The sequence below is a fragment of the Dioscorea cayenensis genome, chromosome 24, assembly GCF_009730915.1.
Source record: "Dioscorea cayenensis subsp. rotundata cultivar TDr96_F1 chromosome 24, TDr96_F1_v2_PseudoChromosome.rev07_lg8_w22 25.fasta, whole genome shotgun sequence".
In the NCBI taxonomy this organism is placed as follows: Eukaryota; Viridiplantae; Streptophyta; class Magnoliopsida; order Dioscoreales; family Dioscoreaceae; genus Dioscorea; species Dioscorea cayenensis.
The window spans coordinates 828,367-843,922 of record NC_052494.1 but is presented as its reverse complement, the minus strand read 5'-3'; the positions used below and the strand labels follow the sequence as shown (position 1 = coordinate 843,922).

Sequence of the window (15,556 nt, the reverse complement as noted above, 5' to 3'; positions counted from 1 at the left end):
AAACCAGTAAATTGGCTTTTGCTGCTACAGATTCTCGCAATTGAACTCTGCCGTAGCAGATAAACAAGTCTGCTTCCACCGGGTCTCTTAGCCTGTCATCAGAAAACAAGACTTGAATCAAGATTAAAGTTAAGAAGCATATACATGTACATATATATATATATATATATATGTATGTATGTATATTTGAACTTCTTTACTGTAAAGTCTTAAAGTTAAAAAGCATACATTAATCATCTACCAGAAACCTTCTGATATCAGGTACACGTCAGAGTCATCAGCTTGCAGCTTTAAGATCAAATCAGCAATGCCAGATGAAACAAGAATTAAATCACAAACAAGAAACCAATTAATCATTCGGTTTATCTCAACGCTTATTTCATTTCCATCACAGATTCACAATCCCATTTTCCACAAACTTACATTTCTTGTCACAAAACCATTCATTTCTCTCCACAATCAAACACTGTATTTTTTCTGCTCAAGTTCAAGTAGCTAATGTAGTTCTTTCACAACTATCAAAAGCACATGCTAAAATGTCACGGTAATCACGAGCTATGATGAAATGATCATAGACCTTTCCATCACTGCTTTTCTTGTACTCAAACAACAATGTTGAATGATTAAATGCTGTTAGTTTAGCAAAACCGTGATCAAAGTCCTGAAAATAACTCCAATGAGTTCTTAGCGTAGTAAAACCAGAAAGACTAGCTCCTGCACCACCAACAACAACATGTGTTGTCGCTGCAAATGGTCCAGTATAGAGATTGGATGCATTGCGGACGCACGTATTCTGCAATCAATCTCAACGATCAAAAACTTTCCAACTGAGAAATTTTAAGTTTCCAGTTTTTGTTTTTCTTTTACCTGGTACACTGGACAGGTTCTTTCATAGTTGTGTGCATGACCATAGAATGCAATGTCCACTTTATACTTCTGCCAAAGTTTTTGAAGACTCTCTCTTCCCATTGGCTCTTCAAAGGATCCTTCGACAGCATAAGAGTAATCAGAGGAGTAACCAAGAACTCGATGAGCAAGAAAGATGAGCCATGGTTGCTTTCTTCTGTCAACAGATGCTAGACAATGTTCAATGAATTTATATTGCTCGGTCCCTGGTCTCCAATCATGCTCTGTGTCTGCTATACAGAATCTAAACATTCCATAATCTGTCTTGTACCTGTGAAGTAATGATATATATATATATATATATATTATACTCTAAACATGGAGCCGATAAAAGTAAAATGTAATGCTATCTGTCTCTTTTGTCTTATACCAGAACTTAGCTCTGTTATCAGCAGGGACAAAAAACATAGTTTCTGCTATAACTCCGCATTCACCTCCTGAATCCATATTACCGTAAAACGATCCTGTCCCAGGCCAGTCTCGCTCATGATTGCCACTGCAGAGTAAGTATTCCAAAAGTGTTATTTGCAAGATCAAAGTGAACATCGAAATATATGTGTATATATATACACAAACCTTCCAACCATGTAAGGCACAGTTGAAGCAATGGGTTCAATTTGTGCGGTGAATTGATCCCATTGTGATATGTACCCATTTGCATAACATATATCTCCAATATGAAGAACTATGTCGATGTTCTCCAAGTCCTTGATTAGCTGATTTGTGGTATTAAGTGAGGCAGGCTGAAAGTCATTATACTCATTGGAACCATCAGCTTCTGCCTGATAAAAGAAGAAAGCATCTCAGGAGCTGAATTTGATATTTAGCAGAAAATCATTAGACAAATGTCTCTCACCTTTCCCATGTCACCAAAAATGATAACACGCTGCAAAGATTCTTGCCCAGGAAAGGGCGAAGCTCTAAAGCTGTATAAATGACTCCAGACATAAGAACCATTGTTTAATTTGTGACCAAGCCTGTAGGCATACCTGCAACAGTGATTGTTAAAAGGAAACTAATTACAATCATTGAAGAAAACTCGATAGTAATAGTTTGTCGTGTTTGTTGAAAAAAGTTTAATGAAAAATAAACTAGTGTAATGTACTTCATATTTGGCCATAGGTCCTTCAGAAAACTTGTATGTATGTAACCAGGATCACGCCATCCCACAGTCCTCGCAGGTGCACCTGTGAACAATGAAGTTGAAATTAATCATTTTTCGACATTTATCAGTACTGAAGTCGAAGGACCTTAAGTAAATAAATCATGGCATATATTATAAAACATTGACGAATTTTGCCATGTCATTCAATAAGGAGAGCTAGCTTTAAATGTAGCCGCCAGGCCTAGTTTGTCACAGGATACAAAGAAATAGGATCAATAAGAAAAATTATAGAAAAGAATCAAAATCTTACCGCACATGCTGCTCCGACTGAAAGTCAAAGTTCCTGCCGGTGAATGCATTGGGGCTCCTCCTTGTGGAACCCATTCAACAAATGGAATAGCTTCATCAATACTATATCCGCTCGTCCAGGTTACCGTCATCTGATATCATTGTAGTATATTAAAGTAGAATTCATAACTAAAGACATAACTTGCAAATAGAACAAAGAAACTGAGCTGCATTTCAAGATATGTATGAGCAAGTGCCCATACAAGAAACTCTGATGTAATTGAGTTTTTAAAGTTAATTGTGCTGTCTGTTTCAGAACAAGTTCAGATGAATATATTTTGGTAACAGAAAAAGGGAAAGTGAACCTTACTTCATTCCAGGATTTTCCTTGAGCTAACCGTGGATAGACAGGTGCTTTCGGGTAAGCGAAAGTTACTGTATTCGAGACAGCTACCAGCTTTGGCTGTTCTTGCAAAAGATCAATAAATTTCACGCGGTTAAAAGTGCTTCAACATTGTAGGCAGAAAGAACAAAATTTAGCCTCCCATGAACATATATAGAACAACAGAGAAAGTAGAGCATATAACAAAGCAAGATTGGAAGAAGAGTGATTTATCTGTTTTAATTTAGAAGTTTTTCAAAGGAACTTTACTTCACCTGCTTCTTCAATACATAAAAATTTAGAAAGATGAAATTACAGTATCAAAGAAAATAAGCTGCTTATTCTACATGTTGCTATTTTTCTTTGAACTTAGAACGAAGATCAATGCACACGTAGATTCAGGCACTGTTGTACTGATTTGAGCTAATTCCTTCAAGTTCATGGTAGCAATAGCGTTGTTCTTTATGCTATCTAATGAAGATATTGGTTTGAAGAATTTCTTACATTCAACAAACCACCGGAAAATAATGCAAAAGAGAAGTCTTCCCTTTGATTGATCAGTTGGAGCTTCAAAGATCCCTTTCCTGTTTTATTATAGCCGTTGTCTTTGTAATTTGCATATTGAAACTACAAAATCAACATGAAAATCAATCAAATTAAAGATACAATAACACTGACATAAATTCCCTACCACACAGAATGAAATACCAACTTTAATAGGAGATGTGCATAATATCGGTGGATGAACTCTTTCATTTTCTGGTGCACAAACAGAAGCGCTGAAATTTACAAACAACAATCAAGAAAGTCAGGATTTGGGCTGATGCTAGAGATCAAAGGCATAACACAAGTTGTTTGAGATGATATATCACATAGAATCAAATTCCAAATAAACTTCAAATGCTAAATAAAACTCATCATCATCATGGAGAGCAAAGTGGTCTATAGATCATAAACACAGATTATTCAGATTTATTCTACACTGGAATTAGTTCAATTACAAATCAGATATCTACCTAAAATTTGCTGGAGAGAAGACTCCAATCCAGTCATCACTTGATGGATTTGGGTGACCAAAGTTCAATGTCACCCACTCCTTATTTTCACCCTGCAACCGACAATGATGGCTTTGATTAGAGGTCAGTACCAAAGTCAAACAAATCCTATTTCAATGATGTATAAATCAAATATCATGCCCCATCAATCAAAAGAAAACCAAAATGTAAATACAATATGGGATTTTTGCAAAGGTTCACAAATTAAGCTTCTATGATTAAAGTTTCAATGCTTATGCTTTCTGAAAATAATCCATCTCTAATACATTCTCAAAGAAAAGCCAGATGCTTTTTTAGAGTAAACTTCACACAAATAATAAATGCTTTGATTTCCTTTTCCAGCCAATAAAAAACACATAAGATGCAAACCAAAATGAACAAAGAAAGTAAAGTAAGAGTAAAGGAGCAATGTTTGGAAGAGTGCCTTCAAGCCAAGAACAGTTGGAGAAGCTTTCACATAAGCAGAGCTATGAACGGCGAACGTAGTCCGATGAATAGCAATCCTGGAAAGTGGCTGCTCTCCACTGGATGCCCCGAAACTGAACAAGCTCGAGGTGATTCCCAAGAGAATCAACAAGTAGAACACCATGATTCTGCTTCAAAACCTGCAACAATGCTCAAATTTAAAATTTTTTAAAAAAAGAAGAAGAAAAAACAAAACTTTAAAGTAGAACAACATAGAAAGCAAAAATTCCATGCAAAATGAAAGAAAACAAACAATTTCAATAACCATTCCCTTTCCATCTACTCATTTCCATGGGGAATCCTCATCGATCGTTGGCCATTATATTCTCTTCTTAATTAAAAAAAACATATTTTTAAAACAGCACAAGAGAGAAAGCAAAATTTCAAGCAACTGGCATCATTTGATAAGCTAATTGCACATCACAGAAAACCTTTCAGTACCCATTTCCTTTCCATCTTCTCATTTCCATCAGATATCCTCAACTTTATATACAACAGAAATTCAAAGCTGCACAACAACATTGAAAGAAAAATCACAAGCAAAATAACACAATTTGACTAGCAAATTGCACATCCTGATAATAACTCAAACCCTCTCAATATCCATTCCCTTTTCATCTACTCATATACAAAGGAAATCACACCACAAGAGAAACTGAACAACAGTTCCAATAAGACTATCATATCAAAAACAGTAGGACCATAAAACCAAAGTTGATACCTTTGAAAACAAGAAAGAAAAAAACTAAAACAATCCAATAAAATAGCAAAGAGACAATCAAAGAAGGCAACAAAAACAAAGAAAAGAAAGAAGAGAAAGACTCACTGTCACCTTACACTGAAGAGGAAGAAGGCTCACTGAGTTGAGTGCTGAAACCAAAACAAGAACAGCTAGTGATGTATAAACTATAAAGACTGAAGGAGGTCAACAAACTTCACAAATCTCAAGACAAAGAATCCATTGACTCAAAGCAAATTAAATAATCAAAAGCATAGAAAATGGAGTAAATGGAAACACAAGAAAATTGAGGTCAGAAAAGAAAGATGGAATTTTGAGAAGAATATACTCTCATCAGAATAATCAAAATTTCAGCATAATAATTGAACTATTTTATTATTAATTTTTTTGGAAATAAATTTGAAGACATTTATCCAATTTGATCAAAATAATTACTGTATGAAACAATATAAGATATTAAGAATAATAATTGTTTCTATAAAAACAATTGTTTTTTAAAATAAATTTCTCTTGACTTGTATCCAATGCGAAATTACTGTTATACCCTTGTATTATCAATATTTGTTCCCCGTAAATCATTTTATATAATCATATATTCGTGTGTGCGTCGTATATATGGGAAATGGTAATCTATGGACATTCCCTAGATTACTATTCTTTAGGGATGTCTCTTTTACAGCGGCTGTTAAATACGATTCAATGGTTATTTGTTCATATAAGTATTGTATATCTTTTTATACTGTTCATAATTACTGTATAACATCTTTTTAATGTTCACGATTAATGTATGACACTGTAAAACGCATTTTGTATTGTTTATGATGATCATAACCATCGAATCATCATCTGACGACTACTGTGGACGTCCATAGATTTGAAATCTAAAAACGCATCTAGATTACATGTCCTCTATATATATATACATATATATTTTTTTTAATACTGGAATGTTTTAATTTTAAAAGTGGAGGGAGTGATAATATAAATTGAAAAATTTTAAGGGCAACCTATCCAATCAAAAAAATAAATAATATATGGTATGATTGGAAATATACAAATATAAAATCAATAAAAATAGAACGTTTCTTTTATTCTCATATATAAGAAAGAGTTGCCAAAAATTCAATTTACAAATGTTACAATAGCCTAAAAAATCTGAATAACCAGTCAGAGATTGCAACTCTTTCAAGACTACAACACTAGAGTTGCAAATCAAAGATGACAATCAAATTCACACAAAATTTAACAGTGTTACAATCCCTCAAAGAAAGGAAACTTAGGAACATTTATTGGATATGTGAATGATAACATGAATAGCACATAAGAATACAAATGTTGCAACATATAAAGAACAACAAATTGGAATCATTCCAAAGAGTTTAACAAGTCCTGGAAATTGAAAGACCAGCCAATCGGCTTTCGCTGCGACAGCTTCCCGCAATTGAACTCCGCCGTAGCAGATGAATAAGTCCGCTCCACCGGGTCTCTTAGCCTGTCATCAGAGAAACAAGACTTGAATCAAGATTTAAATTGTTTCATTAACTCTTGAAAAATGTTATCAATAAAATACTTCTCAGACAATTATCATCTGAAAGAAAGTTAACGTAATCAGAGTTTTTGTTAACAATCAAAAAACTTGATAAGACTTTTTTTGGTGAATTTCAAGAAACAAAAGCTGTTAGTTTTGAAATAAATGCGATCTAAAAACATAGGAAAAACGCATGTACTGTCTGCTTTATCTAATAATTTCGCTAAGATTATCAAATAGTTTCTCTTACCTCAAGGTCAGTTGCACCGTCTCCTATCATGACCATAGACTTATAGCCGTGCTTCTGCAAGTTTCATAAATCATGATTGATAGTGAAGGCATGTGGCCTATTCTAAAATTATTAGCAAGTAAAATTATAAACCTAAACCTTTCTTATATCTTCCACAGCTGTAGCTTTTCCACCACTTCTTGAAGTAGGTTCAGAGGTGTCAAAACCAAGGAACTCGCCATTGCTCCCAAAAAGCAATTGATTTGCAAAAATGTTTTCAAGAGGAATTCCAAGCTTTACTGAAACAGGCTGCAAAACAAAAGAAGAAATCCTAACCAATTAATTTGTATATTACATTATAGCTTTTCATTCAGTCTGTAAACTGAAAATATAATTAGTAGAGGAGAAATCAGAGGCTATCAACAAAGAAATTCTGCTAGAGCATATAATGAATCTATAGTCAAAAGACTCAAAACTGCATTCTGCAGTGGGATGATGATTTAATATTTGTGATAAACTGATATGAATTGTATTGAGGATATCTACATATACCTTAATGATACTCGACCCTATCAACTTAATGATGGTTTGGCATTAAAGCAGGTCGGTAATCTCAAGTCCCACTAAAAATAAAGATTTGGAGCATTGTCTCCAAAGGAACCATTTCATAACAAAAGTTATTCTCATTTGTGGTGCCTGAATCTTTTTCTCAAGCAGTTTCTATCAAGTATTTATCAGAGTTTTATAGCCCAAAAATTTTCACCACATTCTTGCAACACACAAGAAATGACGCCAGGAAACCATTTGTCTCAAGTGGGTCAAGCACCTACAGCTGGACAGGATAAACAGTAATTCATATCTGTCTCCAGTAAAGGACCATGTGCATTCGTATGAGAAAGCGAAAACTTAACCATCTGACTGCCAAAATATTGAACAGACCAAAACAGAACAACTAGAATTGAAAGCTACAAAATATGTCTATCATATGTAACGGTAATCTGAAGCTCACAACTACTTGTAGTCTAGTGCATATACATATATATATATATATATATATATTTGCACTTCTTTATTGAAAAGTCTTAAAGCTAAGAAAGCATACATTAATCATCTGCCGGAAACCTCCTGATATCAGGTACACCTCAGTGTCATTAGCTTGCAGCTTCAAGATCAACTCAGCAATGCCAGGTGAAATTCTACACTTTGACAGAAGGCATTACTCATAGACCAACAACATAACAAAGAAATGGGCAAATGTATGCGACTGATCACATACATCAGAACACATGCATTCGGTTTCAGAAAAACGAGCAAGGAGAAATATAAAACTGGCATTATGCTTCTGATGTATCATGGTCACAGAAGATAGTAAATCACTAGCCTGTGGGCAACTGAGGATGACATAATGAAATACTGACTGAATGATTACATTTGAACAAGAGCGCCACATGAAAACTGGATATGTCAGAAAAATAAAAAGGATCACCAGTTACTATTGAACAAACGGTGCACATGATTCTACAATTCTTTCATCAGTTTGATCAATCAAAGACAGAAGCTTAATAAACCTGATCATTGTTCCCAAAATCCATGGAAATAAAAAAATCCAAATAATTTTTCTCCTTACCAAATAGGAATTTTATGGGAGAGTTTCAAGTAAATAGCACATGATAGAAACAATAAATTTCTTTTTTTATATATAAAAAGTGATAATACCTGGGTGGTCGCTTTTCAAGAAAATCATTGATTTGAGAAAGTGATGGGTTAAACAAAGATAGTCTTGCAGCTAATGCCTCCTCAAATGGAACAGAGCCATTCATCGCCCTGACAAATAAATTAAAAAAAAAATGCTGAATAAGCTTCATCTAAACAAATCAGACACATAAGGAAACAAGTCAAATGGCATGTTACTTGCTAGTCCACTCAGCAACAGCTTGCCCAGCACCACAGAAATCAGCAAGTTCATCAATACCTTCATCAACACACACTGTACTGTCCACATCAAAGCATACTGCTTCTGCTTTGCGCCAAATCTCAAGCACGTCTATAATACATATACAGAAGCAAATGAAAGGGCAGAAAATTACACAAAAGAATGCACAATATTGAAGTTGAAGCTATAGACAATCACCTTTGGTAGGTAGAGTATTATCCAAATGGGTGGAAGATACCTCCTTTGAAGAATGCAAGGAGCCTGCCATTATTGCAGGAGGTTTATACAATCTTGTCGTAGTGAAAGAAAGCCTGATTGGATACTTTGGAAAACTACGCAAGGTCAACATGGGAAGAGCCGAGCGATGAGAATCACAAACTGGAAGAATGAAGCACAACTGTGCACTACCTGCCGCTGCCATCACACACTGAATAGATGTGAATCAGTGTGAGAAAAAAAAAAGTTATACAACGTAATATGAATATGTGCAGCAGCTCAAACTTGAGTGTACCAAAAGTTTCAAACAAGATCAATGGAACAAATAAGAACAGCAAAAAGTCAACAAGCTGATCATGATGGTAACCATTTTCCAGTTAATCCAGGTAAATTCCCACCACAGCAACAGCATTATGACATGATTGTTAAACACAAGAAAGAGAATGTTGATGTTGAGAAATGTAATTCTGATTCAAGACAACCAAACTAGGGATATTTTTCCCCCATTCTGTACATTATCGTTCTAAAGGGAAAGTGACCATCAGTGCATTTCTTTAAATGAAGGATCTCAAACTTGCAATCACTACATCACATCTATATCTCAATCATCAAAGACATCGTCACATTGAGGAAATCATAAAGTTTGGTGTTTTCAATAAAATCACACCATAAAGACCCATGCTATCACAATGAAACATGATATTTCCAAGGCAGCAACACAAGACGATTCCTTCACAACAATAACAACAAAATGAAAGATTTAATTCTAACTTATCATGCTCAATGCAAACAAAGAACCATAAAATTTAAAGTTCGTGCACTGCCCAAAACCCCACCTTTTTCACACAATTCAAAAGGGTTTTGATTCTTCCACCATTAATTGCAAGCCCAGAACTCCAAAAAAGAAATTTTGCACATAAAAACACAAACAAAAAATAACATTCAATCTGAGACTCAAATAGTTTGATCTCAAAATCAATCCAAGCGTAGACCTTCCGCCAAAAGCAGAGCAGATCGAAATAGAAAACACAGCGGACAAACAAGATCAAGATGGGCAAAGAGATTACCAGAGCACAAGCGAAGCCTGGATTCGCGAGAGATGATCTCAGATCTAAACTCTTCTCTTCTTCTCCGGCCGGCGCGAGAAGCCAATGTTTCACCGCGCTCTTTTCCCGGTCTATATTATTAAATAATAATCATTATATCTTTTATTAGTTTATATATCCTTTTTTTCAAATAAAAAAAAAATCTTGAAATTACTTCATCTTGGTCTTATTCTAAAAACTTTTTTATTTTATACATATTTATTTTAAAAAAATTATAAAATATTAATTTTTTTCAAATTTATCCTTGTGCTTTTATATTCTTTTAATATTTTTTAAAAAACTAAACCTTTCACAGTATGATAAAAAGAGTTGATTTTATCGATCAAATCATCGTTAGCAAAACATAATGAATATTGAAAATTTGAGTGGTTAGACTTTGGAAGATTCATAATTTCATGATAAATTAGAAATCAATAGTATTGTGATGGTATTTATGGAGAGTTTTTTCCCTTGTTTTTGATATATATATAATTATCTTATGTTTCAACATTAATTGTTTATATAATACCTTTTGTTTTCATAAATTATTTAATTTTTTTATCATATCTGTAGTATAGAAGGATTCATGCACCAATAAAAAGTTCATTGATTCAATGGTTCAAAATCATTGATTTACGAAAGAAAAAGTATATTTTATGCGTAATTTTATAGTTGGATATAATAATATACTATATAAGTCGATAAGCCACAAGTTCAAGCTAAATTTTTATGTTAAAGACTAATATTATAGATATTGTAAATGAAAATTTTCCAAGACAATGTTTCGTGTTTAGATCATAACTAGTGTTAAAAAAGTTAAATATTATTAGATAACTCGTACATGAAAAATTATTTAATTATTTTAACATACATAAATAATTACATAAATAATTAAATACTTACCAAATAATTTATTTTGCTCAAGTTCAACTAAAACCAAAATGGCAACAAACAATCTAAACATAAAAACATTGTTTTGGAAAAATTTTCATTTACAACATCTATAACGTTAGTGTTTGACATAAAATTTAGCATGAATATGTGGTTTATTAATTTATTTGACATATTATTATATCTAACTATAAATTTCCGCATAAAATATTTCTTTTTCTTTATAAAAATAAAAATAATGTTTTGAACCATTGAATCAATGAACTTTTTTTTTTTATTGATGATGAATCCTCCTATATTACAGATTCGATAAAAAATTAATTTATTTATGAAAACAAAAGATATTATACACACATTAATGTTCAAATATATAATAATTTTATATTAAAAAATAAAGAAGAACCTCTTCATCTCCATCTCAATACTATTGATTTCTGATTTATTTTAAAAACATAGAATCTTCTAAATCTAGCAACTCGAACTTTCAGTATCTACTTTTGTCTTGATTGATTAATAAAAACTTCAACTGTTTATATATATATATATATACACACGAAAATTGTAATATTAAAAACAAAATAAGATTGGATATATATCATTAGAAATTTAACATTTGGATAAATAATATAAGAATTTGATAAATAAACAAATTTGATAAAAAGACTATTTTTAATTTTTTTAAAAAATGATAAATTTTAAAAAATTATAAAAAAATACTTTTAAAAATAATTTAATATATTTATAAATATTATAATAATATTATAATATTTATTATTAAATACCTTTTGTCCGGGAAATAGTTTTGAGATGTGCAAGGCAATTTTTTTTACTTTATATATATATATATATATATCACAAAAATTAAATTATTTTTCAGTAACTTTTACAAACGGGATCCTTTATATATGTCATAATTAATGGATAGTATATATAAAATTCCAAAACATTATAATATTTCGCTATAGAAAGAGAGAGAGAGAGAGAAGGGAAAACCCTAGACCTCGCCGGAAGGGGGGTGGCGGTGGTGGCCGGAGCTCATGGAGGACAGTGATGAGAAGAAGTCTAGGAGAGGCGCAGGTCGTGTCTGCTCCATCTGTAACGAGAGGAAGGCCGCCCTCAAACGGCCCAAAACCCTAGAGCAGGTGATTTCTATTATGATTTTTTCTATGTTTTATTCGTTCAAATTTGTCCCTTTATAGTGTGATTTGCTTTGTGCTTTAACTAAATTGTAATAAAAATAATCGAAAGTTCGTAGTCCAAAGTTAGCAAATTGCTGATTTCAGTGGTATTTGTCTGTATAGCTTTGCAATTTGCTTGTTCTTTTAGTGTATAATTTGAGTTATGTTTGCACAAATTTGTAAAAAAATATTGAAAAGTTCATAATTTAAAGCTAGCAAATCACTGACTCAAGTATTACTTTTTCTGTAGGTATGAAATGATTTAAAAATGTTTAGTCCAAATCTAGCTAATCACTGATCTTGGTAGTACTCGATTGGTGTAGATTTGCAGGGAGTGCTTTTATACTGTATTTGAGGATGAGATACATAGAACTATTGTCGATAACCATTTGTTTAAGCCTGGAGAACGGGTTGCTATCGGGGCTTCTGGAGGGAAAGGTAAATGATTATGATGTTCATTGATGAAATGCTTTTATTTGATGAACAATTTAAATTCATTGCTCTTTTTCATTTTCTTTAATGAAATGGGATTGGCAGTATGGTTGATGATAATGGAGCTTATGCTGGTTAACATTAGAAACTTTCTGAGGATGACTTGTTTGCTCTTGTTGGTTTTCTGTTGCAGATTCAACTGTCCTAGCTTATGTATTATCAGAACTCAATAGGAGGCACAATTATGGGCTTGATCTCTTCCTTTTGTCTGTCGATGAAGGCATTACTGGTTATAGAGATGATTCACTTGAAACTGTCAAAAGAAATGAAATCCAGGTGGGTTGGTTCATGGCCATGATGTAGGTTGATATCTAGTTTTGACAAACTTTCAAATGATTTTTGATGGAAGATGACCATGTAGATAGATGTCTGTCTTTATGCACTTTTCACTTGTGAATCAAAATAAAAAAAAGATTGGTTTTAAATGATGACAAATGCTCTGGTCCAATCCCTTGCTTGGTTATGTTCTGTAATTTTTTTTTTTTTACATTGTTTATCAATCATTTCCCTGAACTGTGACTCGAATGTTGCTTTTGTGTTCACCTCATACAGTCATGCTTTGATGAATTTTACATAGTGCCATTCTAATTTAACTCATCTTTTGTAGTATGGATTGCCACTAAAAATAGTTTCATACAAGACCATGTATGGCTGGACAATGGATGAAATTGTGAAAGCAATTGGCTTAAAAAATAACTGTACCTTCTGTGGGGTTTTCCGCCGGCAGGTATGTCATCTCTTCGTTTATGTATGATCAACCATGATGAAGCTTTGTCCTACAAAACAGCTTCTTTTTAGGCCAATGGTTTGCATTGAGTTATGTATACATTATTTTTATTTTTCACTTGATTATCTTAGGCATTAGATCGAGGTGCTGCAGTTATGAAAGCAGAGAAACTTGTTACTGGACATAATGCTGATGATATGGCAGAAACCATTCTCTTGAACATATTAAGGGGTGATATAGCAAGGTATGGGATCCAAATGTCTTGTTATCCTCCTCCTATTTGCATTTCTCTTATTTTGTTTATTAAATATTTTTCATCTTATTTTGTAGATTGAGTAGATGTACTTTTATAACCACTGGTGAAGATGGACCTATTCCGAGGTGCAAGCCATTCAAATACACATATGAGAAGGAGATTGTTATATATCCTTGACATTAATGCTACTTATTTCTTAGAAAGTTGCATATGCACCCCTAACAAATAAGAATTATATTTGCAATATTTAACCCTAGTAAACACCAATATTTGTGTATATACACCTATGTGTTCAAAAGCCAACTGTTAATTTTTTTATTTTTTTTGAAAATACCCTTTTTAGCATCACTTCTCTATTAGTATGTGACATTTGGCCATTGAGGTTAGAGTGAAATGGTGAGGTTTTTTTGATGGGGATTATATGCAATGTTCATGTTTTGTAGGGGTATATACACAAAAAAAAATTATGGGAGTATATATGCAATTATGCACTTTTAGGGGTATATATATATGCGCAAATTTCCTTTTATTTATAATCATTGAATTTGCAAAACCTTGACGGATTTATACGTATGCATATTTTAAGAAGCTGGACTACTTCTCGACAGAATGTAAGCTTTACTCTTTTTTTACTAAAGTAATATGCTATACATGCTATACGGTTAGCTGTTTTTTTTTAACAATTGAAATTTGTTATGACCTCGTTTAGTTATTTTGGATAAATTGGGAAAAAAAGAATTTGCCGTATATATTTAAAATGGGATTCCCATGTGGATGGAGCATTCATGTGTTCAAACGTCCAACGTCAAAGTACCATTGATGTTTTGGTAGTAGATAGTTTCAGTTTGATTAATGTCCTTAATAATTATTTATCTATCTTGAGAAATAGCTTCTTCACACTATGAACTAATGAAAGCACTACATTGTAGTATTCTCTTCTTGTTTCTATGTCAAGAGAATTGTTAATTTTTTTCCCCAGTGATTGAATATTTAGTGCGATCGCAGGTATTTATTCTCCAAATGCATACCGAGGCTTTTGCTCGGGAATTTATTAAAGATTTGGAGAGGATCAGGTAAACATTTTCATCTATACCAGTATTTATTTATTTTTCACAAATGCAAAGCTTTTGCAGTTAAAGACTCTCGAAAGGCATGTTAATCTGAGATTCTGAATATATTGCTGCAGACCAAGGGCCATTCTAGATATCATCAGATCAGGAGAAAATTTCAGGATATCTTCATCAACAAAAATGCCAGAGCAAGGAACATGTGAACGATGTGGTTATATTTCAAGCCAGGTAATCCCAAATAATCCTATATTACTTTAAGCCATGCTTGCCATAATTACTACAAGAGTTCTTTTACTTCGTTTTACTGTTAGTCTTTAGAAATTATCAATGCAATGAATGAAATGTAATCATGTTAGTGACCTCTCTGATTGTATCATACATGTCTTAGAAGTGTTTCAATCCATTGTTAAATGTTTAATTTTTGGCGATGATTCTGAGTGGTTAATGAATATTGTTTGCAGAAGTTGTGTAAAGCGTGTGTATTGCTCGACGGACTAAATCGAGGTCTACCAAAACTAGGCATTGGTCGGAGTAGAGGCCGGAACAATGCAAAGGATGAAGAACACAACAAAGCTTCAAGTTTTCAGAGCAAACCATGTGGAGCTCTTGACATTTAGATAGTGTTTTTTGATGCTTTTACTTTCATTTTTACCGGCTTGTAACAATATATATATATATCCTGATAATTTTTGTATCATATTGATTTTCAATGGGGGTGTTGAAAATTTTTTGGTCTCAGAAAGTGTTGGATCATATATATATTAATTGGCACCGGGTCCCTTGCGTAAAAGCTTTTCGCTTTTGGGAGACCCTGAAATTGAATCACGCTCGCATGAGTGAGCTGCACGGTTCGGTGAGCCTCGCCTACTGTCATGTACTACCTCTCGACTACTTTTTAGATAGGGGGTGTTTATTGTCTATTTGTCAAAAAATATATATATATATTAATTTTGTTTTTGTTTTTCCAAGGCAAAATGCTAAATTTTTGTTTTTTTTTAAGTTCAAAAATAA

General features: G+C 32.9%; 3 protein-coding genes across 5 annotated transcripts; 1 reads left to right on the top strand and 2 right to left on the bottom strand.

The window, feature by feature from the left end:
- Positions 1–361: 361 nt before the first annotated feature.
- On the bottom strand, positions 362–5,211 carry LOC120252840 (probable inactive purple acid phosphatase 1). 3 transcript variants are annotated; one of them, XM_039261023.1, is made up of 13 exons: positions 5,028–5,211; positions 4,161–4,341; positions 3,698–3,789; positions 3,394–3,460; positions 3,186–3,308; positions 2,670–2,762; positions 2,322–2,451; positions 2,012–2,093; positions 1,763–1,895; positions 1,483–1,688; positions 1,277–1,402; positions 868–1,177; positions 362–793 (listed from the first exon to the last, which is right to left on the bottom strand). In XM_039261023.1, the coding sequence occupies exons 2-13, from the start codon at positions 4,323–4,325 to the stop codon at positions 488–490; spliced, it is 1,833 nt and encodes a 610-aa protein (XP_039116957.1). In that variant the 5' UTR covers positions 4,326–4,341; positions 5,028–5,211; the 3' UTR covers positions 362–487. The 3 variants fall into 3 exon arrangements, with proteins under 3 accessions (XP_039116957.1, XP_039116956.1, XP_039116955.1); XM_039261022.1 differs by having other exon boundaries at positions 5,039–5,211; XM_039261021.1 differs by having other exon boundaries at positions 5,034–5,210.
- A 970-nt stretch (positions 5,212–6,181) lies between these two features.
- On the bottom strand, positions 6,182–10,015 carry LOC120252785 (phosphoserine phosphatase, chloroplastic). Its single transcript, XM_039260943.1, has 8 exons — positions 9,914–10,015; positions 8,829–9,044; positions 8,609–8,741; positions 8,414–8,521; positions 7,800–7,893; positions 6,857–7,006; positions 6,719–6,772; positions 6,182–6,432 (listed from the first exon to the last, which is right to left on the bottom strand). Exons 2-8 carry the CDS (start codon positions 8,977–8,979, stop codon positions 6,217–6,219), a joined length of 906 nt encoding a protein of 301 aa, XP_039116877.1. The 5' UTR covers positions 8,980–9,044; positions 9,914–10,015; the 3' UTR covers positions 6,182–6,216.
- Positions 10,016–11,777: 1,762 nt separating this feature from the next.
- On the top strand, positions 11,778–15,280 carry LOC120252780 (cytoplasmic tRNA 2-thiolation protein 1-like). The gene is given in 11 exon segments (XM_039260937.1): positions 11,778–11,964; positions 12,324–12,438; positions 12,626–12,768; positions 13,100–13,219; positions 13,351–13,463; positions 13,550–13,642; positions 14,046–14,086; positions 14,481–14,509; positions 14,511–14,548; positions 14,662–14,773; positions 15,007–15,280. Coding segments are annotated over 11 exon segments (1,065 nt in total). The 5' UTR covers positions 11,778–11,859; the 3' UTR covers positions 15,163–15,280.
- Positions 15,281–15,556: the final 276 nt, after the last annotated feature.

Coding starts and splice junctions, on each gene's coding strand:
- LOC120252840 (XM_039261023.1), bottom strand. CDS start 4,325: ATGGTGTTCTACTTGTTGATTCTCTTGGGAATCACCTCGAGCTTGTTC. Junction 3,790..4,160: donor CAACTGTTCTTGGCTTGAAG/GCACTCTTCCAA, acceptor TGTCGGTTGCAG/GGTGAAAATAAGGAGTGGGT. Junction 3,461..3,697: donor TTCTCTCCAGCAAATTTTAG/GTAGATATCTGA, acceptor TGTAAATTTCAG/CGCTTCTGTTTGTGCACCAG.
- LOC120252785 (XM_039260943.1), bottom strand. CDS start 8,979: ATGTTGACCTTGCGTAGTTTTCCAAAGTATCCAATCAGGCTTTCTTTC. Junction 8,742..8,828: donor TAATACTCTACCTACCAAAG/GTGATTGTCTAT, acceptor TATGTATTATAG/ACGTGCTTGAGATTTGGCGC. Junction 6,773..6,856: donor CTGTGGAAGATATAAGAAAG/GTTTAGGTTTAT, acceptor TGAAACTTGCAG/AAGCACGGCTATAAGTCTAT.